Source organism: Mastigoproctus giganteus, chromosome 11 (genome assembly GCF_048544385.1).
Source record: "Mastigoproctus giganteus isolate SK-2022 chromosome 11, ASM4854438v1, whole genome shotgun sequence".
Lineage (NCBI taxonomy): Eukaryota > Metazoa > Arthropoda > Arachnida > Uropygi > Thelyphonidae > Mastigoproctus > Mastigoproctus giganteus.
This window is the reverse complement of record NC_143585.1, coordinates 85196333-85222038: the sequence shown is the minus strand read 5'-3', so window position 1 is coordinate 85222038 and position 25706 is coordinate 85196333. Positions and strand designations below refer to the sequence as shown.

General features: G+C 36.2%; 1 protein-coding gene across 1 annotated transcript in view; it reads left to right on the top strand.

Moving 5' to 3' along the window:
* The window catches only part of LOC150078213 (adhesion G protein-coupled receptor A3-like), a 112942-nt gene that overhangs the window by 31899 nt on the left and 55337 nt on the right, over positions 1 to 25706 (top strand). Inside the window, exons 2-3 of the mRNA XM_090384262.1 lie at positions 1572 to 1735; positions 17050 to 17417. Of these exons, the coding sequence (XP_090240388.1) occupies positions 1572 to 1735; positions 17050 to 17417 (532 nt within the window). The remainder of the gene's footprint in view (positions 1 to 1571; positions 1736 to 17049; positions 17418 to 25706) is intronic.

The window sequence follows — 25706 nt, the reverse complement described above, 5'->3', positions numbered from 1 at the left end:
CCACCCTGCAGGACTTTGACTGGAAGGGCTCATACAAGGTTGGGACATTAACGTCCAACTTATCTTTCAAGACATTACTACTCCTGAACCTCCCGAGATTTCATCCTCACCTCTGCATAGCTATTTCTTTTTATGATGGGAAGATGTACCTTAGCAAACATCAGCTGTCAGCAGCTGCATGAAGCATATACTTTGGAAAACACAGAAAAACTACATATCTATACTGATGGCTCTAAAACAGATGCAATTGTAGATGCTGCAGAGTTTCTACCACCTTCTCATTTGCTGTATCTCTTCCTACCGAATGGTGCATCTATACTGCAGAATTGTATGCAATAAAACTATCTGTAGATAACATAAACAATCACCATTTCAAGCAAGGTCTGATGTATACAGACTCCTTAAGTGCAATCAGTGCCATTCAGTCCACTTTTTATCCATCTCATCCCATCCTGAAACAGATCCGATCTAGATTATGTCACTGTCAAACATCCAACTGGAAGGTCACCTACTGCTAGTCCTTGGTCATGTTGGCAGACGAGTAATGAATGTGCTGATCATGCTTTCAAATGACAAGATTCCGACACTGAATCTTGTCATTTGAAAGTGCCCTACACTGAATGCAAATATATTATTAAAACAGCATGTAGAAATCACTGGTCTTGACTGTGCCAAACTCAAATCAATAATAAACTGCTGCACATAAAAAAATTGTGGACATCTAGTTTCAGGAGAAGCAGACAAGAAGAAGTGATTTTGACAAGACTCCGCATTGGTCATTCCCATGCATCTGTATTTTCTTATAGAAGAGAATCCTCAGTATTCATTCTGCCAATCTCAGCTAACAATCAAACATATCCTCACTGAATGTCAAGTATCTGGAAATCTAGCTTTAGCTGTCCATCCAACTTGCAGCAACCATTAACTTTATTGCAGCTTCTTGGCAGAATGCAGATTTTGAAGAACTGTTTCAATATTTAAAATGCAGAAATTTATATAATTGGCTCTGAATAATCATAATATGGAAGATTAGACCTAAAGTTTTTGCCTTGAAGCCATGAACAGGCACAATACGGCCCAGGAGGTCCTTGTGCCAAAAACCCTTAAAATAACAACTTTTTGAACTTTTTAAAAATCCATCAGTTTTCAATATTACATAGTACATTATTAATAATACTAATTACATAATAATATGTGATTATAATGGTATTGATAAATTCTAAGTGAGATACTTAAAACGTGAGAAAGCAATATAGAAAATTGAATTTTATTAAAAACTGTTATTTTTATAAGTCAGTACAAAACTATATTTTGTTACACACTAGTTTTAAAAGGGGGGGGGGACTGCCTATGACCACATGCCATACAATGTAAAGGAGTGGGCACCAGTTTGGAGGCCCGCCCCCGGTCAAATTACACCAAGGTCAGTCCAATACATCAAATAATATAGGAATTCAAAACTGTTGAATCTTCTCTTCATGACTTTAAATGATTTGCTACATTATAGTGATATGTGTTTATGGTACTTTTATTCTTTAGAGTCTATTATTTAAGTTATTGCAATTTTTTAGGGATTTAGCTAATAATCCATTAATTTGTGACTGCATGTTGAAGTGGTTAATCGAATGGAGTCGTTCAAGTGGTATTCGAATGACACAAGAGACAGCCTGTGAGTTTCCTCTACCTTTGAGAAAGATGCATATTTCCCGTATAGCAAGGAAAGATTTACACTGTAGTAAGTAAATTTTACTTCATTTTTGATAAGAAGCTAAATTATGTTTTATGTGTTAAACAGTTACCAAAATAATAGCCCTCACAAAATTCATGAAGGGCAGAAAATGAACAGGTTTAAAAACTAGTTCATTTGATAATTGTACATGTTTAAATTTTAAACATATGCAATTTAAATCAATTCTCAAGACAAAATTGATTTAGTTTTGTCTTGGGAACCCTTTTGTCCTTCCCATGATGGTAACTGACTTTCAGCTTTAAACAAAGAAGGCTTGTGAATTTATTCTCACATTAGAGTAACAGTGTTATCAGTGAGTTGACTTAAATTGCTAGTACTATTTTAATGTAAATAGCATTATAGACTCGCAGACTAGCGAGAGTGCTGTGACTCGAGGGAGAAACGAAGGGGGCGATTCTCCAATGCATCACAGTCTCAAAAAATGTGCGAAATGTGAAATGTTTTCTAAAACGGGAAATGATCTAGCCAAGGAGGATGTCTTTTTTGTGTGCTAGATGCCTTGTGTGTCAAGAAATTAGGTGCCAACTCAGCGTTCTGATGTGTGTCTATGAGAGCTTGAGTTGTAGGGTAAATGCCCTTGAAGAAATTAATATGATGGGGCCCATCAAGCTCTCAGCTGCCTGGCTCAACGGCACAGCTCAATCCTGTGCATCAGGCAACACAGAGGCAATCTCCAAGGCAGAATGCACTTGTCCCAAAGGAACTAGTTATTGTTGGTGACTCTATTGTCAGGGAGATGGGGAATATACTATGCAAGAAGGATAGGTGGAACAGGTGGAACTGCACTACGTCATCTTTTGCCAGGGGCAAAAAGTTGACGTTGTAGTGCAGCTATCATCTTTTAAGGGCTATTGTTGGGGATATTGTTGTACATGTTGGAACTAATGACATTGAATAAGAGATCTGCAGATTTACTCAACAAGTACAGGTAAATGTCGAAAAAAAGTTGCGAGTTAGGGTTGAATGGGAGAGTGTCTGCAATTTGGCCCAGACACGGTAGGAGGGAGTATATGATGAGAGCCTTGTCAATCAATTCGGCCCTTGAGAGGTTGTGCAAGGCTCAAGGTGTAGAATTTTTTTCAGCCTGGTCTGTGCTTGTTGACAGGAGAGACTGCTTGTACAGGGAGGGGGTACACTTAAATAGAAAGGGTGCAAGAATATTTGCTGATGCTATCAAGGCAGTGTTAGGAGGGTTGAAAAACTGCTAGCTTGGGGGGGGGACTAAGAGGTTAACACAAAGACTAAAAGGTTAACAGTGGCTGCAGGCATAGGCAAAAGTGATTCTTGCATTGCTTCTATTAGAATGAGCAGCAGCCTGGAAAGAAAAGCAATAGAGATTTCCAGGACTTTTGCGAGCCATAGTGGAACAAATAAATACATGGGCTGTATTAGGGTAACTAGAGTAGAAACAGGTGATCATGTATACTTGCATGTACACCAGTGCTAGGAGTACAGTTAATAAATTTGATGAGCTTGAAGTGCTAGTCAAGACATCAAAGGCGGATATTGTTGGGATATCAGAGATGTGGCGAGACACAGACATAAGCAGTGCAGAATTGAATTTGGGGAGTACAGCACGTACAGAAAGGATAGAGAGGACAGGAAGGGAGAAGGAATTATGCTGTTAATTAAGAAACACAAAATCTAAGGAAGTGTATCTAATTATGTTAGTGGACAATGCAATGTTAAGTCTGTTTGGTGGTGAATTAAGCAGTGGGAAAGGAAAAATGAGAGTAGACGTAAGTTATAGGCGAATGAATCTGATGAGTATAATGAGCACTTGTGCAGAGAAATAGTGTGCCAGTAAATCAGAATGCCTTATAATGGGAGATTTTAACTTTCCAGATATTGACTGGAACTTGTGTATTGGTCACTCGCTCACCAGCAAGACTTTTGTGGATTTATTGGATGACTGTTTTCTATAGCAACGTATTCGAGAGGCAACCAGAGGGAGTAATAATCTTGATCTGATTATCAGTAGTGATTATTCATGCATTAAGAATTTTGCAGATAAAGGAACCACTGGGTGACAGTGATCACATTGTACTGATGTGGGAATTATGTAAGGACATAACTACCATCAAGGTTAAAGGGAAGGGCTTTTGCTTTCATAAAGGTGACTGTAGGGGTCTCAGACAGTTTTTAAATTCTGTTGCAGTGGGATCAATTGATGATGTTACCAACACTGAATTTTAAATGGGAAGATTTCAGGGACATGATTTTGGAAGCTACTAGACTTCTCATTCCAACTAAGAAATACTGTTCAAGGTTTAGGCCTAAATGGATGTCAGATGAATTAATGAGTCTTGTGGCAGAGAAGAAAAATGTATGAGCAGCATATAAAGTATCAGGTGAAACAGAAGCCTATGGCAGATATAAACTAGTGTGTAATCAAGTCACAAAGCAGGTTAGGCAGATTACGAGAAATCCTTGGCAAAGGATGCAAAGAGTTCTTTACTTAGGTAAACTCTAGAAGGAAAGGGATGAATCAGATTGGACCGCTTAACATAGATGGGTTGACTATTCATGATCATGCTCAGGTACCTAATAAACAATGAGTATTTTGCATCTACGTTTGCACATGAGGAGTTATTCAATGAGGGGAGTGCCAGAAGTTTATCAAACTCGAACAGGGAGCTAAGTGTTTTGTAATAACTGAGAGCAAAGTGGAGGAGAAATTGTTGAAGTTAAACATAAAAAAAAAAAGCCACCTGGGGTGGACAGAATATATCCAGTTAAATTAAAGTAGGTAGCAAAGGAAGTAAGCAAACCCTTAGCCATAATTATGAGAGCTTTCTTGGACTCACGGGAAGTCCCCATGGACTGGATGTGTGGAAATGTATCACCAATTCACAAAGGCAGTTCAAAAGGTGACACAGGTAACTATAGACCTATGTTCCGGGGAAAATAATGGAATCAGTGGTTAAAGAAGCATTGCAGGATCATCTAGAGAGACTGGAGTAATAGTTAAGACACAGCATGGGTTTGTTAAAGGAAGGTCTTAACAAACCTTATTTTTAAACTGTGCCCCCTCAGATTAAGAACCTGAGGGGGCACAGTTTAAAATTTAGGAGAGAGATAGTTGTAGAATAGATGTGCGGAAATTTGCCTTTAGCCAGCGGGTAGTTGATTGGTGAAATAGACTTCAATCTTTTGTTGTGGAAGATGATAGCCTAAATATATTTAAGGCTGAGCTGGACAGGCATTTGGAACGAATGGAGGGGTGAATTGGGAGGTTTTTTTTTTGGCTGATGTTGCATAAGCTTGCTTTCTTGCATCGTATGCCTCTACTAATGCCAATATGCATAAATTAAAATCATTGTAGCTTTTTGCTTCTTACAACCATGATCTTGTTATTTCCATTCTCGGTATAACTAAGTTTGACTCTACATGAAAGTTTAGCTCTTTCTCTTGCTTAATTATTTTACCCTTAAATATATACTTCTGTATCCCTTGCTGCTGCATAGTGTACTTAGGTCATTTTCCATATAACTTTTATAATATAATTAACTATTATCTCCATATTGTATAAGTTACTTCAAATCAGTTATCCAAACTTTATATTAATTTAAGTTTTAACTATGTCTGCTTTATGCAAATCTATTCTTAAAATAACAACCACATCTGCTGTTTCTTTACATTACTTATATATGGTTCGGTCATTTGCACAACTTATTCTATTTAATCTTTTTATTTATCAATTATATGGTGCCTTCTAAGAACACAGTGAGTCAACACTTCGTCACCTCTAGTACATCGAGAAATCGTGCTGCGCTATATCCTTCTCCTGATGATGTTGTGTTAAATAATTTCCAGGAGAAACATACTTTTGGTTCTAACTACCACTTTGATCCATTCTATTTTGAGTCTTGCCATAACAAACATGTTTTAAATCAAAACTTACCTTTTAGTAAATGCTTAGACAAATGTTATCTCACATATCCCATGATGGATAACTCAGAAATTAGTTATAATTTCAACAAATACAACAGATGCAAAGAAAAACAACAAAGAGTTCTTTACCTATGTAAACTCTAGAAGGAAAGGGATGAATCAGATTGGTCCACTGGATATTGATGGTTAAACTGTTGATGATTCTGCTCAGGTGGCGAACAAACTAAATGAGCATTTTGCATCGACATTCACACATGAGGAATTATTCAGGGAAGGGTATACCAGAGGTGAGTTAAACTCTGGCATTGAGCTAGATGATTTTGTAATAACTGAGAGGAAAGTGGAGGAGAAATTGTTGAAGATAAACTTAAAAAAGGCACCCGGGCTGGATGGGATCTATCCAGTTATATTAAAGGAGGCAGCAAAGGAAGTAAGCAAACCTTTACCCATAATTATGAGAGCTTCTTTGAACTCAGGGGAGGTACCCATGGACTGGAGATGTGCAGTGAACCAAATTCACAAAAAAGGATCAAAGGGTGACACAAGTAATTATAGACCTGTTTGTTTAACTTCTGTTCCAGGAAAATTAATGGAGGCATTGGTTAAAGAAGCACTGCAGAATCATCTAGACAAGACTTCAGTTATAGCTCGGACACAGCATGGTTTTGTTAAGGGAAAGTCTTGCCTGACCAGTTTGATTGGATACTATGATGTGGTCACAAAGGAACTGGATGCAGGGAATAACTTTGATATCATATATTTGGATCTTAGAAAGGCTTTTGATACTGTTGCACATGGAAGACTGCTAAACAAATTGGAGCAGTGTAGCATTGGAGGCAAATTGCTGATATGGATAAAGGGATGGTTGAGTGGTAGAAGACAGAGACTGGTAATCAATGGACACTGCTCATAGTGGACTAATGTTATTAGTGGAGTCACTCAGGGTTCATTGTGGCGCCTCCGTAGCCAGGTGGGAAGTAGCAGCAGTGCGTAGCACACGCTTCTTGATTAGACCGGGGTTCGAGCCCGTCACCACCAAATACGGAGGATGCGGAAAGGTCAGGGAATGACCACCGCATATCCCAGAGCAATATGGCCTTAGTTGCTAATGCTCCTAAAAACCAAATAACAAACAAACAAACAAACAAACAAACAGGGTTCATTGTTGGGTCCATTGTTGTTTTCTGTATTTATAAATGATATTGATGATGGTATATCAAGCTTAATGTCCAAGTTTGCAGACGATACGAAGGTTGTCAGGGTTGTTAAGGACACTAATGACAGTATGCTGCTGCAACAGGATCTAGAAAAGTTGAGCAGATGGGCTGAGAGGTGGCAAATGAAGTTTAACATTGACAAATGTAAAGTACTACATATGGGAAACAGCAACCCCAGAGCAACGTATCAACCCTGTGGTACTACACTGACAGTGGTAGAGAATGGAAGAGACCTGGGGGTGATTGTGCAGGCAGATACGAAGTTTTCTGAGCAGTGCAGACGGTCTGCAAGAGTAGCTCATGGTGTCTTGTCAATGATATACAGGAATTTTTCTAGCAGGGATAAGGAGGTGATTATCCCCTTGTATAATGGGTACTGTATACAGGTCTGGAGGCTTCATTTTAAGAAGAATGAAGAGCTGTTGGAATGAGTACAGAGAAGGGCAACAAGATTAGTGAATGGAACAAAGGGTTGCCTTTACGAAGAAAGGCTTAAGTTTTGCAAATTACAGTGTCTGGAGACTAGGCTCCTGCGAGGTGATCTGATTGAGGTGTATAAAGTCTTGAATGGTTTGAGCATGCTCAGTGCTGATGGGATTCTTTCTCTTTCTCAGAATAATCACTTGAGAGGGCATAAATTCAAATTGAGGAAAGACATGTAGGGTAGTTGTTCGGAAGTTTGTCTTTAGCCAGCGGGTAGTTGGTTGGTGGAACAGACTTCCATCCTTTGTTGTGGAAGTTGATAGCCTAAATAAATTTAAGGCTCAGCTGGACAGGTATTTTTGTTTTTTTTTTTTTTTTTTTTTTTTTTGGCTGATGCTTCATAAGCTTGCTTTCTTGTATCATATGCCTCTGCTAATGCTAATGATCTTGATCTTGCACATATACCTTTTTTGTAAAACTACAGATATCATATATTTGCTTACGTGCAACATATGTAGCATAAAATATGTCAGACAAACTCCAACTCTCTTAATATTAAATTAATGGCCACAGATCGAAGAGCAAAAACCTTTCTGTAAGCAAAAAACAACAATACAGATTTAGAATTAGTATATTTCCACTATTTCCACTTCAGCAATGCCAGAATCAAAATAATTTCAATCATTAAAGATAACATCCTACGAGAATATTATGAGAATTTGTATATGTGTATTCAGAAATCATTGTACCCACGTGGTCTCAATGATAGATTTTTTAACAAAATTTTACTTAGTAGTGGTGCTGCTTAAATACCAACTCGAATTTATAAATTATTTAATCTTAATCACAGATGTCTACGTGAAAATAAAAAAACACTGCCTTAACAGGCACATCAGGCATAACTTCAGGGGTATATTAAACTCTTGGGAAGCCAATATTATTATTATGATTATTACTACCCATATAGTGCAAGGAAGCCTGAGGCTTATGCTGCACCAGCCAAAAAAAATTTTCGAGTTACCCTGAGAGAGAGAGAAGTAAAAAGGAATCATCAAGAAAGAGAGAATGATGATATTCAGCTCAGGACCCTGGGGGTGCCAAGCCCATACTTACCAGATGTGAGCCCCTGGGGGTATCCTTGATATATGAAAAATCATCCATTTACTATTCAGTATTAAAAAAAAAACAGTACTTAAAGCTTTTACTTCCATACTCATAGGTATAAATTTAGTAATATCCAACTCAATCATATTATCCAGGATATTTGCCTTTTTAGAATAGGTAATATTACCTCACAAAGCAATGAATTCTGTAATATCATTATACATAGTTGGTATGATGAAATACCTTGGTTATCACTTCTTAAAGGCGCCTCCATAACCAGGTGGGCAGGAGCAGCAGCAGTGCATAGCACACGCTTCTTGATTTGACCGGGGTTCGAGCCCGTTACCACTAAATACGGAGGATGCAGAAAGGTCAGGGAATGGCCACCGCATATCCCTGGAGCAATGTGGCCTTAGTTGCTAATGCTCTTAAAAACCAAATAACAACAATCACTGCTTAATAAGCACAACTACCTACTTCCTTTACATAGGAATCATAATACTAATATTCGCCAGTGTTTCAGTTATGAAACACCCGTAGGTCTTAAAATATGTACAGGGGGTCCCCAGTATCCGAGTATTTGTTAACTGAGTCCCCACAGTTACAAGGTTGCAAGATTACAATATGAAGAATGAAATGAAAATAATGTGGACGATTTTTGGAAAAGTTTTAATATTCTGCACAGTATAAAAATTATTGGAGAAGCTTGGAAAGAAATTTCGTGTAGATTAATGAATAGCTCTTGGAAAAGGTTATACCCTGATTCCCTTTGTGAATATGAAGAATGCAATTGACCGGGTTACAAAATGAAATTGTTGGTTGGTTGTTGGGTTTTAGGACCATTGGCAATTAAGGCCATGTTACTTCGTCTGCAAATTGCGTGTTCTGAGGGCGATTTTCTGTCCAGCAAGGATGAAAAACATGAGTTTCCAGGAGAAAAACCATGCTACCTTCACCTGAAACCAACTAACTCAGCCATGTTGTGAAAAAGACACAAAAATTTCTCCTATATTCGATGGGATTTAAACTCGGGTCTTTTCCGCCCGGTGTGGGGGAGGACGGCGATTCTGTCCACTGTTGCTACCCACGATGGCAAATGTCTTGCAAAAAAAGTGGGATTCCACGAAGTTAATGATTGGGATATTGCACAATTGCTTGAATCAAGTGCAAAACCAATTACAAATGAGGAGCTAGCAGAATTAGACCAAGTAACTACCCACAGAAGAAGAGGAAGTCGAAAATGTTGACCACCATAGGTTAAAGATTTGAAAATTAAAGAATTAAAGGAATCCCTTGAGAAAATGACCAAGCACTTGAATATTTTTGTGAGAATGATCCTTTTTATGATTGTGCAGCAAAAGTTAAGCACAAAGTTAAAGACACAACTGAATGCTAAGACAATTTTATCTGAAAAAATATGGCAAAAAAAAAAAAAAAAAAAAAAAAGTGTAACTTCAGTAAAAATTTTTTTTACTTAACCTTACATTGTTCAACATATTATAATAAAAAATGTCTAATAAAATAATTCTTATTTTTCAGTTCCTTCATTTTTTTTTTTACTATGAACAAGTACATTATACACATTACGAAAATTGGTCCCCATTTTAAGTGGAATTTTCTAGAACCAATTATCCTTGGATAATGAGGATCCCCTGTAACTACAAACAATTAGTTACTAATTTAAGTAGTATACAACTCTCAGATTTACCTTGCTACTGTAATAATCCAATCTGTCACCATATGGATTATTACAGTAGCAATCTGTCACTATATGTGAACCAATATCATGGGCACATTATTTGAGGTAATCTTGATATTGTTAGTAAACTTAAATCTGCCATGGAAAAAGACTTTAATTTCAGACCTAAACATATGGCTTATCTAAAGAATATTAATATAAAGATATATATATATATCTTAGTCTTCTCCATTTCTCCAATAAGTTAGCTTACAAATGTACCATACCTCATGAAGCTTTCCAGCATTGGATTAATATTGTCCACAACAACATTTTTAAAGTAATTTCTGATGCTTTTAACCTTACAATAATCCTCATGCATTACTCTAATCTTAAAAAAACATATATTAGAACTTCAAAAGGATTTTATTATAACCCCGTTGACAAGCTTTTAATAACTTCCCTTTTCTGCAAAAAATATTATTTTACCTCGCTTAAAAATGAAATAGAAAGTAGTTCTACTTTTACAACCTGTAATCTTAATCCTAATGCTACTATTAAAAAACTTATAGCCCTTCATAAAAACTTCATGTTAATTACATACTTCCACACTTCCTTATCTGTATATGATGGCTAAGTTTTGTAAGCAATTTTTTAAATTACTCGGCATCGTTTTCAATAATCTCTCATCAACATGGATTATCAGCAATAACCAAACCATTATCAACACATTTAAATCTAATATTAATATCTTCAGCATCGAAACATGATTTTAGAAGTATTTTCACCTTCATACCTCACAATTTGCTTAAATATGTGCTTAATATACAATATCACAGGTATAAAGACAAAACAACATCAATGAAAATATGTTGGAACAACTATATTAATCTATGCATTCTTAATAATTTCATTTTTGACAGCAAGCATACCTATAGGCAAACTATTGGAGTACCCATAGGTTTGCAAAATTCTAGCTTAGTTTCAAATTTATTCCTACATTACTATGAAGAATTATATATTTCTAACAACCAAATCAGAATTTCTTAGCTTTTTCATGTAGAGGATATGCTTGTATTAAATGCAAATTTTGAATATATAGCTAAGGCTATATATTCTAATGAACTTATCTTAAACAAAGAAAATACCGATAATCAGTATGCTAATTTTCTTGATCTCAGCATTACCCTCAATAATCCACCTCATCCTCATATTTTAGAATTATTTGATAAAAGAAACAAATTTAATTTTAGCATCATTTATCTTACTTACTGAAATTCTAATATTTCCTTTAAAGTGCACAAAAATATTATTTGTACGCAGATCATCAGACTAGCCAGCCTAAGTAGTAATCAGAAATTATTCACAAACTCTATACACCACTTCTGTACTAATTTGATAAAAAAAAAAAAATAGTATCCCTATTAATTTTATTAACTACGAGATTAAAAATGTTTCTCAATATGTCAAACTTTTTTTTGGATTTAATATATTTCAATTTGGTTAGTTCTAACCTGGTATTTTTACAGTTGTAAATGACCTATGTTTCTTTGTTCCCTAAGTTGATTATCTTCATTTTTATATGCATTTTTCTGATTGTTCTTTTAGAAATTGCTTTTTTGTTAATACCTTCCTTATTATCATTTTTATTTATTTATTTTTTTTAAAAAATGGGGACTTCAGTTTTCACTTATTAGTTTTTATGTAGCCTTGGCTTAGTTTAGTTGTTTTAGCTCCTTTACTTTTGGAATCTTCTATATTACATCATTTGGGAATTATTTGCAATTATATTGTACAATAGGCCTTCGTTATAACGTGGTTCACTTTATGCTAGTCGCTATAATGCTGTTTTTGTATTATGACCTGTATTTCACTATAGCGCTGTCACAACTCACTATAACGCTGTTTTACCAGTGTGCAGATTGAATTTTTGAATTGAATTCTTTTACAGAGTGAATTTTTGGTATTTTTAATGAAAATGCTTCATCTGCTGTAGCATGAGAATGAATAGAAAAACAGCATTAAAACATTTCCCACACAGACTTGAGAAATATTTTCCCATGATTTAATTGCAATATAGTGACTTGTTTCATAGTTCCTATATCAACATTTGAAAAACTTATCAAGTTAAGGAATATGCAGCATTGAGTGTAATATTTGCGCTATACCCATTTATCCGAAGTCTAGTTATCACTCAGTACAGTGTTAGACATTGTTCGTAACGGACAGTTTACTCGAACATTGTATCATAATTTATGCAACACAGTTACATTTTCGAAGAGTTAATAATGACAGATAAGAATGAAAAGGCAACAATGTCTGGACATGGTATGAAGACTACAAAGGTAAGAAAAAGATTGAGTTTGAAAATTAAATTAGACATTTTGAAGCGAGTTGATTCCAGTCTGTGACAAGTGGATGTGTGCACAATAATTAAGGCTAACAGATTCAGCTGTTAAAAAAATAAAGAATTAATTTTAGCTGTGGGAAAGATAGCTGTTCCATTATTGATTAGGAAATATCCAATGGAACAGACTGCAACTTACAGATACATATGTTACAAGTACAGGTCAATGTTGCAAAAAAGTCATGAGTTAGGGTTAAATTTGAAAATCTGCAATTCTGCCCGACATGATAGGAGGGAGTACATGATGAGAGCCTTGTCAATCAGTTCATCCCGGGGAGGGAATGTGCAAGGCTCAAAGGGTAGAATTTTTTTTCAGCGTGGTCTGTGCTTGTTAACAGGAGAGACTGCTTCTACAGGGATGGGATACACTTAAATAGAAAGGGTGCAAGAATATTTGCTGATGCTATCGAGGCAGTGTTAGATGGATCGGAAAACTGCTAGCTTGGGGGAAATTCAGACTAAAAGGTTAAAAGTAGCTGCAGGCAGAGGTGAAGGTGATTCTTGCACTACTTCTATTAGAATAAGCAGCGGCCTGGAGCAAGGGGTGCTGGGGGTTTCAGGGACTGATCGTGAAACAGATGGGTATATGGGATGTGTTAGGGTAACTAAAAATAAGAATAGGTGCATGTATACTTTCATGTATACCAATGCTAGAAGTCTAGTAAATAAATTTGATGAATTTGAAGTGTTGGTCAAGACATCTAAGGATATTGTTGGGATATCAGAGACGTGGTGTCACACAGATATTAGGAATTTAGAATTGGAATTTGGGGAGTACAATGTATACAGAAAGGATAGATAGGAAGGGAGGTGTTGTTATGCTGTTAATTAAGAAAAACAAAATCAAAAGAAGTACATCAGTTGATATGGATGAACAGTGCACGGTTGAGTCAGTTTGGTGTGACCTAAGCACTGCGAAAGCAAAAATAAGAGTACGAGTGTGTTATAGGCCTTAATGATTTGAATGAGTACAGTGAACAATTGTACAGAGAAAGAGTGGGGTAGTAAATCAGAATGTCTTATAATGAGGGATTTTAACTTCCCAGATATTGACTGGAACTTGTGGTTTGGGCACTTGCACACTAGTCAGACTTTTGTGGATTTCTTGGATGATTGTTTTCTGCAGCAGCATGTTCGAGAGTCAACCAGAGAGGGTAATACTCTTCATCTGGTTATCAGCAGTGATCATTCGTGTATTAAGAATTTGCAGATAAAGGAACCACTAGGTGGCAGTGATCACAGTGTACTGATGTGGGATTTACTTAAAGATATAATTGCCATCAGGAGTAAAGGAAAGGGTTTTTGCTTTCATAAAGGTGAGTACTGTGGTCTCAAACAGTTTTTAAATTCTGTACAGTGGGATCAACTGATGATGTTACCAACAGTAAATTCTAAGTGAATTTAACAGGAAGCATTCAAGGAATTAATCGTGGATGCTACTAAAAGTTTCATACCTATTAAGAAATATTGTTCAAGGTTTAGGCCTAAATGGTTATCAAATGAACTAATGAGACTCGTGACAGAGAAGAAAAATGCATGGGATTCATATAAATTATCAGGTGACACAGAAGCCTATGACAGATATAATATAATTTGTAATCAAGTCACAAAGGAGGTTAGGCAGGCAAAAGCAGATTATGAGAAATCTTTGGCAAAGGATGCTAAGAAAAACATCAAGGATTTCTTTACTTATATAAATTCTGAAAGGAAGGGGATGAATCTGATTGGTCCACTTCATATCGATAGTTTGACTGTTGATGATCATGCTCAGATAGCAAACAAACTGAACGAGTATTTTGCATCTATATTCACACATAAGGAGTTATTAAGGTTTGGAAATGTCAGAAGGTTATCAAATTGTAGCAGGGTGCTTAATGATTTTTAATAACTGAGAGCAAAGTGGAGGAGAAATTGTTGAAGTTAAACATAAGAAAAGCACCTGGGGTGGATGGGATCTATCCAGTTATAATAAAGGAGGCTTCAAAGGAAGTAAGGAAACCCTTAGCCATAATTATGAGAGAATCGTTGGACTCAGGGGAGGTCCCCTCAGACTGGAGCTGTTCAAATGTATCATGAATTCACAAAGGGGGATCGAAGGGTGACACGAGTAATTACAGACAAGTTAGTTTAACTTCTGTTCCGGGTAAAATAATGGAGTCACTGGTTAAAGATGCATTGCAGGATCATCTAGACAAGACTGTAGCAATAATTTAGACACAGCATAGGTTTGTTAAGGTAAAGTCTTCTCTGACAAATTTGATTGGATATTATGAAGTTGTTACAAAGGAACTGGATGTAAAAAATAATTCAGATGATATATATTTGGATTTCAGGAAAGCTTTTGGCACTGTTGCGCATGGAAAACTACTGTACAAATTAGAGCAGAATGGTATTAAGGGTAAGTTGCTACATTGGATAAAAGGATGGTTGAGTGGGAGAGGACAGAGGGTGGTAATCAATATTATTAGTGGAGTCCCACAGGGTTCGGTGTTGGGTCCACTGTTGTTTTATATATTTATCAATGATATTGATGAAGGTATATCAGGCTTAGTGTCAAAGTTTGCAGATGATACAAAGGTTGGCAGGGTTGTTAATGACAGTAATGGCAGTGTGCTACTGCAACAGGATCTATAAAATTTGGGCATATGGGCTGAGAGGTGGCAATTGAAGTTTAACATTGACAAATGCAAAGTACTGCATATGGTAGAAGCATCCCCAGAGAAACATACCAACTCTGTGGTATTACATTCAAGGTGGTAGAAAATGAAAAAGATCTGGGAGTAATTGTGCAGTCAGATAGGAAGTTTTCTAAGCAATGCAGACAGACTGCCAGGGCAGGTCATGGGTTTTGTCAATGATATATAGGAATTTTGCTAGCAGGGAAAAGGTGATTGTCCTCTGTATAAGGCAATGGTCAGGCTACACCTTGAGTACTGTGTGGTGGTCTGGAGGCCTCATTTTAGGAGGATGTAGATTTACTTGAGCGTGTACAGAGAAGGGTAACAAGATTGGTGAGGGGAATGAAGGGATCCTCTTACCAGGAGAGGCTTAAGTTCTGCAAATTGCAACAGCTGGAGACTAGGCACCTGCAAGGTGATCTTATTGAAGTGTATAAGGCCTTGAGTGGGTTGAGCATGCTGAATTCTGATGGATTCTTCCACTTGTTCAGATTACGAGCCTAAGGGGGCAAAAGTTCAAATTGAGGAAAGACAGACGTAGAATAGATGTGCGGAAATTTGCCTTTAGCCATCGGGTGGTTAATTGCTGGAACAAACTTCCATCTGACATTGTGGAAGTTGATAGGCTAAATAAATTTAAGGCGGAACTGGACAAACATTTAGAGCAAATTGTTTTGTAAATTTTTTTTTTTTTTTTTTTTTTGGCTGATGCTGCATTAGCTCATACACCTGCTTTCTTGCATCACATGCCACTACTAGTACCTTATGATAATACGGTGCTCACTTAGCACTGATTCACTTAGTGCTCTGTTTTTTCTGGAACAAATTATCAGCGTTAAGCAGGGGTAACCTGTAATTGTATTTCACTTCAGGAAATTATAACCATTTTGTTATGTCTTTCATTTTTTATATGTTTTCCAGCTTGTATAGTTCTGTTATCGATTTATATCTCCAGCACTAGACATTTTTGCTTTATATCTTGGATTTACTATGCATTTACCATCTTAAATTGTGCAACTATCTTCAAATGGTTTCCAACCTTTGTTATCATCTTACTTTGCTATCGATTAAACATTGTTTTCTTCCTTAGCATCCTAACCAATCCACTTGTTCTAGCAGTACATGCATTATAGGATGAACACTACTATAGATGTCTCTTATTTTTTTGTAGCCATTTCTGTTATTTTTTGATTTTTCCAGTACTATACCTGTCATACATTCTCTTGTTTTCTCAGAATTTTCCATCTGGAGTTTTTTACAACTGTCTTTAATTAATTTTTAATCATGTTTCCTGACGGTTAAACATTTCTTTCTTCCTTGATGCCATAAATCATGCTACTCTATCTGTTTCCCTTTGGAGAGCTCCTCTTATTGAATTCATATCAGAAAATTACAGTAAATTTTACATTATATCAATTATATTCAATTATTATTATATCAATTGGGAAGTTAGTTTAGTTGTAAATTAGAAATAATGAGGGTTTAATAAGTTGGAAAGTTAATTTAGAGAGTTAAATTTAGTTTACAACTAAGTTAATTCCCCAAAAATTTAAATATTTATTGTGGTCAATATGTTAATTTTAGTTTTAATATCCCTATTATCCTTCTTCATTATTACTCTTATTTGCATATTAGTAATTGGTACATTAGAAATTCCAGTACATGAACACAATTTATAATTTAGCAATGGCATGTATTATAGGTTATTACTCAAATAATTTCAACAGCATAATAGATTTAATTATATCAATAAATACTAATGACCATGTAATGTTCAGTTATTTAATGCATTAGTGATCATCAATGTAAAATGCTTCTTTGCTTTTACCTTAAAATAAGTCATCACATTGTCCTTTGTTTTATATATATATATATATATATATTTTTTTTTTTTTTAGACTGGCCAGTACAACTTCCATTGTTTGAATTGAAGCCAGCTACTAATCAGTTAGCATTTGAAGGTGATCCTTTGGTACTTCATTGTAAAGTGTCTTATGTAGAACATGATACCCGTCTTATTTGGTTGTTAGATGGCATTGTAATAATGCCTGACCCGTTGGGTACTATTATAATGGAAACACAAGCATCTCAGGATGGCAGCACTCTTGTTAGTTCTATTCATATCGAACAGCTTCAGCAGCATCACTCAGGTTCATGGCTTTGTTATGTTGAAACATCACGAGGCAATGAATCACGAAGTTTACAGGTTGTTGTGGTAGCTGAAGATAGTTTACTGTGTCCTCGAACTATAACTTCAAATAATAAGGTATGATTTTATTTATTTGCTGTTTTTGAATATAATATAATTAAAGTCGATTGTTATGAATATGACCTATAATAAGAAGTACACGAGCATTATTCATGCAATGTTAAATACAGAGATTCTGCAATAATAGTAAGGGAATTTTTGTAAATAAGAAACTTTTCACTATAGCAAGTGCTTTAAACTCCAACAGTAATGTAATTTTTCTTGTATGTTTTAAGTGACATATCACATTTCTGTGTTTCAATGTTTATGTGATTGAAGCATACAAAATGTTGTACCACTACGAGATGGCTATTAAATAACGAGACTGTGCCACTACATACCAAGTGCCAAATGCTGGACCTTGAACCTTTCAATTGTTGTCTGCCAAGTCACTTCCCAATACGATTATGCTCATTTGCTTTGCAGTAAGACAGATTTTCATTATCTTGTGTTTTTGCAGTTTGCCAGAAATATGACAGACAAAAGAATAGAACAATGAATCAATTTCAAATTTTTAACAGAATTAAAGAAAACAACAACTGAAAGTTATGAGTTATTACATCAAGTTTATGGGGAAGATACTATGTCAAAAGCTTACAAGTTTGAATGGCATAAAAGCAGTGCTTTTATTTTGTAAAATAATAGGTGCTGGTACTCATTCTTTGCTATCAGGAAAAAATCGAAAATTAAAAGGATATGAAAAGTACTCTTAAAATCGCCCCCCTCCCCCGATATTGTTTCTTTAGTAGTAACGTTTTTAGAATAAGAACAACAAATTAAGTATAGACTATGTATATAGTCTATACTTAATTTGTTGTTCTTATTCTAAAAACCACCGTCTGGTATCCATCTGAGGATAAGTAACATTAGTTTTCTCCTTAGGTGAAGCGTTACTTATTCTCAGATGGATACCACCACCGTCTGGTATCCATCTGAGGATACCACCATCCATCTGAGAATAAGTAACATTAGTTTTCTCCTTAGGTGAAGCGTTACTTATTCAAAGTAGCGCAATATCATGGCAACTCGTTGTGAAGGTATTCACAATATGAGATATAACTTAAAATGATGCCATTTTACTAATATTCTGATTTATTCAGATATAGCTATGTATTTCTGATGCACTTGCACTATATTTATACATAGTCTAGACTCTCCCATAGCTTGAGGCTTATGCCCTAAACGCTTTAGAGTCTAAATACGTGATACACCATCAGGCATCTCTCATATTGTGGAGTTATACTTCATAACTGTTTTGCCATCATTGCATCACTTGGGTACCTACCCACCCACCGAAGAAGGGGCCAAATAGCCCTGAAACGGCACCAGGGGGGAGCCTGATGATGTCTGGAGTTTCCAAGAATAGGTAACAACAGCCTTCTCCACTGGGGAAGCGTTGCCTATTCGAGGAGTGTGAGTTGAAGGAGTTACTGTCCCTTTCATTCTTCTACACAGTTTCTTTTCCTCTTCCACTCCTACTATTACTTTCCCCTCTACATTTTTGCTTTTCTAAGTCTAATGGGACAAGTGAATAGTCGAGTTATTATCCCACACATATACAAAATAGCCCTGAAATCACTCGGGTACCTACCCACCCACCGAAGAAGGGCCAAATAGCCCTGAAACGGCACCAGGAAGAGCCTGATGATGTCCGGAGTTTCCAAGAATAGGTAACAACAACCTTCTCCACTGGGGAAGCGTTGCCTATTCGAGGAGTTATTGAGTGGTGTGAGTTGAAGTTACTGCCCCTTTCATTTTTCTACACCATTTCTTTCCCTCTTCCACTCCTACTATTACTTTCCCTCTACCTTTTTTGCTTTTCTAAGTCTAAGCCGTCTGGGTGGTGGTATCCATCTGAGAATAAGTAACATTAGTCTTCTCCTTAGGTGAAGCGTTACTTATTTGAAGTAGTGCAATATCATGGCAACTCTTGAAGGTATTCACAATATGAGATAACTTAAAACGATGCCGTTTTACTAATATTCTGATTTATTCAGATATAGCTATGTTTTTCTGATGCACTTGCACTATATTTATACATAGTCTAGACTCTCCCATAGCTTGAGGCTTATGCCCTAAACGCCTTAGAGTCCAAATTAAGTATATTAACACAGTTTATTAAGCATAAATTTATTATTCAAGTATATATAGAAAAATAAGTAAACTGTGAGTAAAATAAGTAAAAATAATTTCATAAAGTTTTTGTAGAATATTCTAAATTTTTATTAAGTTCTCATCTGACACCTTATACCGACTTCTTTTTCTCCTCTGTGTGTGTTGGTTGCTGAATGACGTTTCCGAAGCAGCCACAAATCGACATATTTTGCTGGATCGGAGCAGGTCCAGCAAAATATGTAAAACTGTAGTGAAGAAACTGCTTTTGTCATCAACAAAGCGCTGGTTGGACTGGCGATCAGATTCGTTTGTGAAAATCCTCGTTCACATTCACTTGGTGAAACTGATATCGTACTCAGAGTGTTCATCAAATGCTTCAATTCTTTCGAAACCTTCTTATCAATTAGGTATCTCCAAAATTCATAAATTGCATTTAACTGTAATTGACAATTTTCTAACTTCATTTTCACCAAATGCCAACAATTCATGTTTAGAAGGATTAATATCTTTGTTGTCCTTCTCTCGTCATTGGTATTGTCAGTAGTTCTTGAATTTGAATTTTGAATTTGAATTTTTTCCTTTTTTTTTTTTTTTTGAAACTGTCCTAAATATCGGTGTCATTCGGATATTCAGGTGCTGTGACCATGTAAACAGAGATATGGAAAATTTATGGAAAAATATGGATAACGCACTTCCGCGAAACAACAGATGATTTGTCGCGGTAAAAGAAAATCACTTTTCTAATTCTCGAATGGGGTGCTTACAGTTGATTCATAGTGGTGTCCAACCTATGGCCCATGAGGAAAGTGAACTAAAACAGCATTTTAAATTTTGTTAATTATCAAAAACATTTTGTAATTAAATGTTTTGTTCAGTAAAGGTAATTGTGTATTGTACTTAATAAAATTTTTGAATATTTTCAATTTTACTTTTACATGCAATAAGATATTGAAAATGTAACACACTAAAGAAATCTAACTTTGAATTTTTTTGAATATGGCCCCTGTACGGGAAAAGGTTGGACACCACTGCAGTAGGTGGGCCAGAGCCCATTGGGAATACACCTTGTTCTGCTCACTCTTGACCAGCGCGACTTCTCCGTATGTGGGACAGGTGGCCGTTTGGTTTTACCAGGTACCACTAAGTTGTAGAATGCTAATCCCTTTAGTTCTCTTAATTTGCACAACAGCACTAATTGCCTGAAGGCCAGAAATGTGCACTTAGTTAATTTTCTCCTAATCCGTTCGCTATATGAAAATTTTCTTCACTCAACGGAAACTATTTTAAATGTATCTTCCGAGGGCAATTCAAAATAATTTAACAGAGGTCCAACTAAGTAATTTAGAATTATAAAAATGGTTATACAGTTTTATATAACCTTATAAAACTGTCTATTTAATAACAGACAGTAAAAAATGCAAATTTAGTTAAATCATTTTAAGCTTATTTGAATAGTAGGTAAACATGTGAAAAAAAAGTTACGGAATATTACAAATTTTGAAGTGCATTGCATCCAAATGTCAAACGTCACTGTTAATAAAGGTGCCGGTATGCCGTACTGTTGCATACCATCCCAAAAAAAGCACTGCATAAAAGATTTTTAGAAGGAAGAGAGAATGTGGAAGATGATGAACTACCATCTGGTATCCATGGAAATGGATGAAAATGTGAACCGAGTAAGGACATTGATTATGAGTGATTGTCATTTAAGCATTAGAATGGTTGCATCTGAACTCAATATGACAAAGAAACAGTTAGGCTAAATTTTCAGTTAAAATTTGTCTGAGGAAATTGTGCGCCAAGATGGTGCCAAAAACTGTGAATGAAGATCAAAGAATGAAGTTTTTTGAGCAGTGCAGATAGTAGTAGTAGTAGTAGTAGTAATGGCACTTGATGCAAGAAAGCAAGTGTAGGAGCTTATGCAGCATCAGCCAAAAAAAAAAAAAATCACACCATACCCTCCAAATGCCTGTCCAGTTCCTCCTTAAATTTATTTAACCTATCAACTTCCACAACGACAGATGGAAGTTTGTTCCAGCAATTAACCACCCGCTGGCTAAAGGCAAATTTCCGCACATCTATTCTACATCTGTCCTTTCTTAATTTGAACTTATGTCCCCGTAGGTTCGTATTCTGAACAAGTGGGAGGATCCCATCAGAATTCAGCGTGCTCAACCCATTCAAGGCCTTATAGACCTCAATCAGATCACCGCGCAGGTGCCTAGTCTCCAGCCACTGCAATTTGCAGAACTTAAGCCTCTCTTGGTAAGAGGATCCCTTCATTCCCCTCACCAATCGTGTTGCTCTTCTCTGTACACGCTCAAGCAAATCTACATCCTTCCTAAAATGAGGCCTCCAGACCTGTATGCAGTACTCAAGGCGTGGCCTGACCATTGCCTTATACAGAGGGACAATCACCTCCTTTTCCCTGCTAGCAAAATTCCTATATATCATTGACAAAACCCCATGACCTGCCCTAGCAGCCTGTATACATTGCTCAGAAAACTTCATATCTGACTGCACAATTACTCCCAGGTCTTTTTCATTTTCTACCACCTTAAGTGTAGTACCACACAGTTGGTACGTTTCTCTGGGGTTACTTCTACCCATATGCAGTACTTTGCATTTGTCAAGGTTAAACTTCAGTTGCCACTTCTTAGCCCATCTGCCCAAATTATCTAGATCCTGTTGCAGTAGCACACTGCCATTACTGTCATTAACAACCCTGCCAACCTTCGTGTCATCTGCAAACTTCGACATTAAGCCTGATATACCTTCATCAATATCATTGATAAATATACAAAACAACAGTGGACCCAACACCGAACCCTGTGGGACTCCACTAATAACATTAGTCCACGAAGAGCAGCACCCATTGATTACCACCCTCTGTCTTCTCCCACTTAACCATCCTTTTATCCATTGTAGCAACTTACCCTTAATACCATTCTGCTCCAATTTGTACAGTAGTCTTCCATGCGCAACAGTGTCAAAAGCTTTCCTGAAATCCAAGTTATATGATATCAAAATTATTTTTTGCATCCAGTTCCTTTGTGACCACATCATAATAACCAATCAAATTTGTCAGACAAGACTTTCCCTTAACAAACCCATGCTGTGTCTGAATTATTGCTGCAGTCTTGTCTAGATGATCCTGCAATGCATCTTTAACCAGTGACTCCATTATTTTACCCGGAACAGAAGTTAAACTAACTGGTCTGTAATTACTCGTGTCACCCTTCGAACCTCCTTTGTGAATTGGGGATACATTTGCACATCTCCAGTCCGTGGGAACCTCCCCTGAATCCAAGGATGCTCTCATAATTATGGCTAAGGGTTTGCTTAGTTGCTTTGCCGCCTCCTTTAATATAACTGGATAGATCCCATCCACCCCAGGTTGCCTTTCTTATGTTTAACTTCAACAATTTCTCTTCCACTTTGCTCTCAGTTATTACAAAATCATTAAGCACACTGCTACAATTTGATAACCTTCTTCCATTTTCAAACTGTAATAATTCCTCACGTGTGATTGTAGATGCAAAATACTCATTCAGTTTGTTTGCTATCTGAGCAGGATCATCAACAGTCGAACCATCGATGTCAAGTGGACCAATCATATTCATCCCCTTCCTTTTAGAGTTTATATAAGTAAAGAAATCCTTGCTGTTTTTCTTAGCATCTTTTGCCAAAGATTTCTCGTAATCCGCCTTTGCCTGCCGAACCTCCTTTGTGACCTGATTACAGACTAGTTTATATCTGCTACAGGCTTCTGCATCGCCTGATAATTTATATGCATCCCATGCATTTTTCTTCTCTGACACGAGTCTCATTAGTTCATTTGATAACCATTTAGGCCTAAACCTTGAACAATATTTCTTCATCGGTATGAAAAGTCTAGTAGCTTCCACGATTAATTCCTTGAATGCTTCCCACTTAGAATTTACTGTTTGTAATATCGTCAGTTGATCCCACTGTACAGAATTTAAAAACTGTCTGAGACCACTGTACTCCCCTTTACGGAAGCAAAAACCCTTTCCTTTACCCCTGACGGTAGTTACCTTTTTGAGTAAATCCCACTTCAGCACACTGTGATCACTGCCACCTAGTGGTTCCTTTATCTGCAAATTCTTAATACACGAATGATCACTGCTGATAACCAGATCAAGAGTATTACTTTCTCTGGTTGCCTCTCGAACATGCTGCTGCAGAAAACAATCATCCAATAAATCCACAAAAGTCTGACTAGTGTGTGAGTGACCAACCCACAAGTTCCAGTCAATATCTGGGAAGTTAAAATCCCCCATTATAAGACATTCTGATTTACTGACCCACTCTATTTCTCTGTACAATTGTTCATTGTACTCATTCGAGTCATTAGGCCTATAACACACTCCTACTCTTATTTTTGCTTTCGCAGTGCTTATGTCACACCAAACTGACTCAACAGTGCACTGTCCATCTATATCAACTGGATGCACTTCTTTTGATTTTATGTTTTTCTTAATTAACAGCATAACACCTCCTCCCTTTCTGTCCTGTCTATCCTTTCTGTACACATTGTACTCCCCAAATTCCAGTTCTGCATTCCAGATGGTCTGCAAGAGTAGCTCATGGTGTCTTGTCAATGATATACAGGAATTTTCTAGCAGGGATAAGGAGGTGATTATCCTCTTGTATAAGGCAGTGGCCAGGCCACACCTTGAGTACTGTATACAGGTCTGGAGGCCTTATTTTAAGAAGGATGTACAGCTGTTGGAACAAGTACAGAGAAGGGCAACAAGATTAGTGAATGGAACAAAGGGTTGTCCTTACAAAGAAAGTCTTAAGTTTTTCAAATTTCAGTGTCTGGAGACTAGGCGCCTGTGAGTTAATCTGATTGAGATGTATAAAGCCTTGAATGGTTTGAGCATGCTCAGTGCTGATGGGATTCTTCCTCTTGCTCAGAATAATCACCTGAGAGGGCATAAATTCAAATTGAGGAAAGATAGTTGTAGGATAAATTTGCAGAAGTTTGCCTTTAGCCAGTGGGTGGTTTGCTAGAACAAACTTCCATCTGTTGTTGTAGAAGTTGATAGCTTAAATAGATTCAAGGCAGAACTAGATAAACATTTGGAGCAAGTGGATGGGTGAAATGAGAAGTGTGTGTGTGTGTGTGTGTTTTTTTTTTTTTTTGGCTGATGCTATATAAGCTTGCTTTCTTGTATCATGTGCCTTTGCTAATGCTAATATACAAATGTATGATGATTTATCAGTGCGTAATGTGTTTCTAATATGATTGAGATACCTTAAAAACCAAGAAGTGGCCATGTGCAAAATAATACATAAGTCCTAACACAGATGAAATTGTTACCAGATCTGATATAAAATCAACTGAATATATTATTATATGTTCAATTAAATATATTATTATAAATTTCTTCATATATTAAAAATTATTTAACATAATTATTAAAATTATGGTTAATAATTTGTACTGCTTTTTTAAAATGAAACATTTAATATTTTACTGGATGTTTGTTATCAAAGTTTTTTTTTGTACGTGGTTATTATATTGTTAGCCAAATATCATTTTGTTGCTGCATATGAATATTCACCTCAGGAACTGAGATCAAGATAATGTTAGCATGTACAGACCCTTCAAATCTTTGCATGCCAGTGTGCAATTTACCTTGATTGGCATTACCTTAATTTTCTTCTTCTTATTATTATTATATTAATTTTATTAATATTTATTTAATTTATTATTATTATTTTATTTATTTATTTTTTTTTTGGCTGATGCAGTATGAGCCATAGGCTTCCTTGCACCATGTGGCCATTACTAATACTAATTTATACATTACTATAAAAAAAAAGTAAAGTGCAGCCATTATCAACCCATTGCAGGATGGAAGCTTCCTCAACAAATCATGCTGATGCTTCTGTACCACCTGATAATTTTTATGCATCCCACATTTTTTTTTTTTTTTTTTTCAGCCACAAGTCCCATCAATTTATCTGGCATCCATTTAGGTCTAAGCCTTGAACGTTATTTCTTAGTTGGTATGTAAAACTTTGTAGGTTCTATGATTACTGCCCTGAATTCTTCCTATTTTGAATTTGCTATTGGCAACATCATCAATTAGTCCTACTGTATAGAATTTAAATACTGTCCAAGACCATGATAGTCACTCTTATGAAAGCAAATGCCTA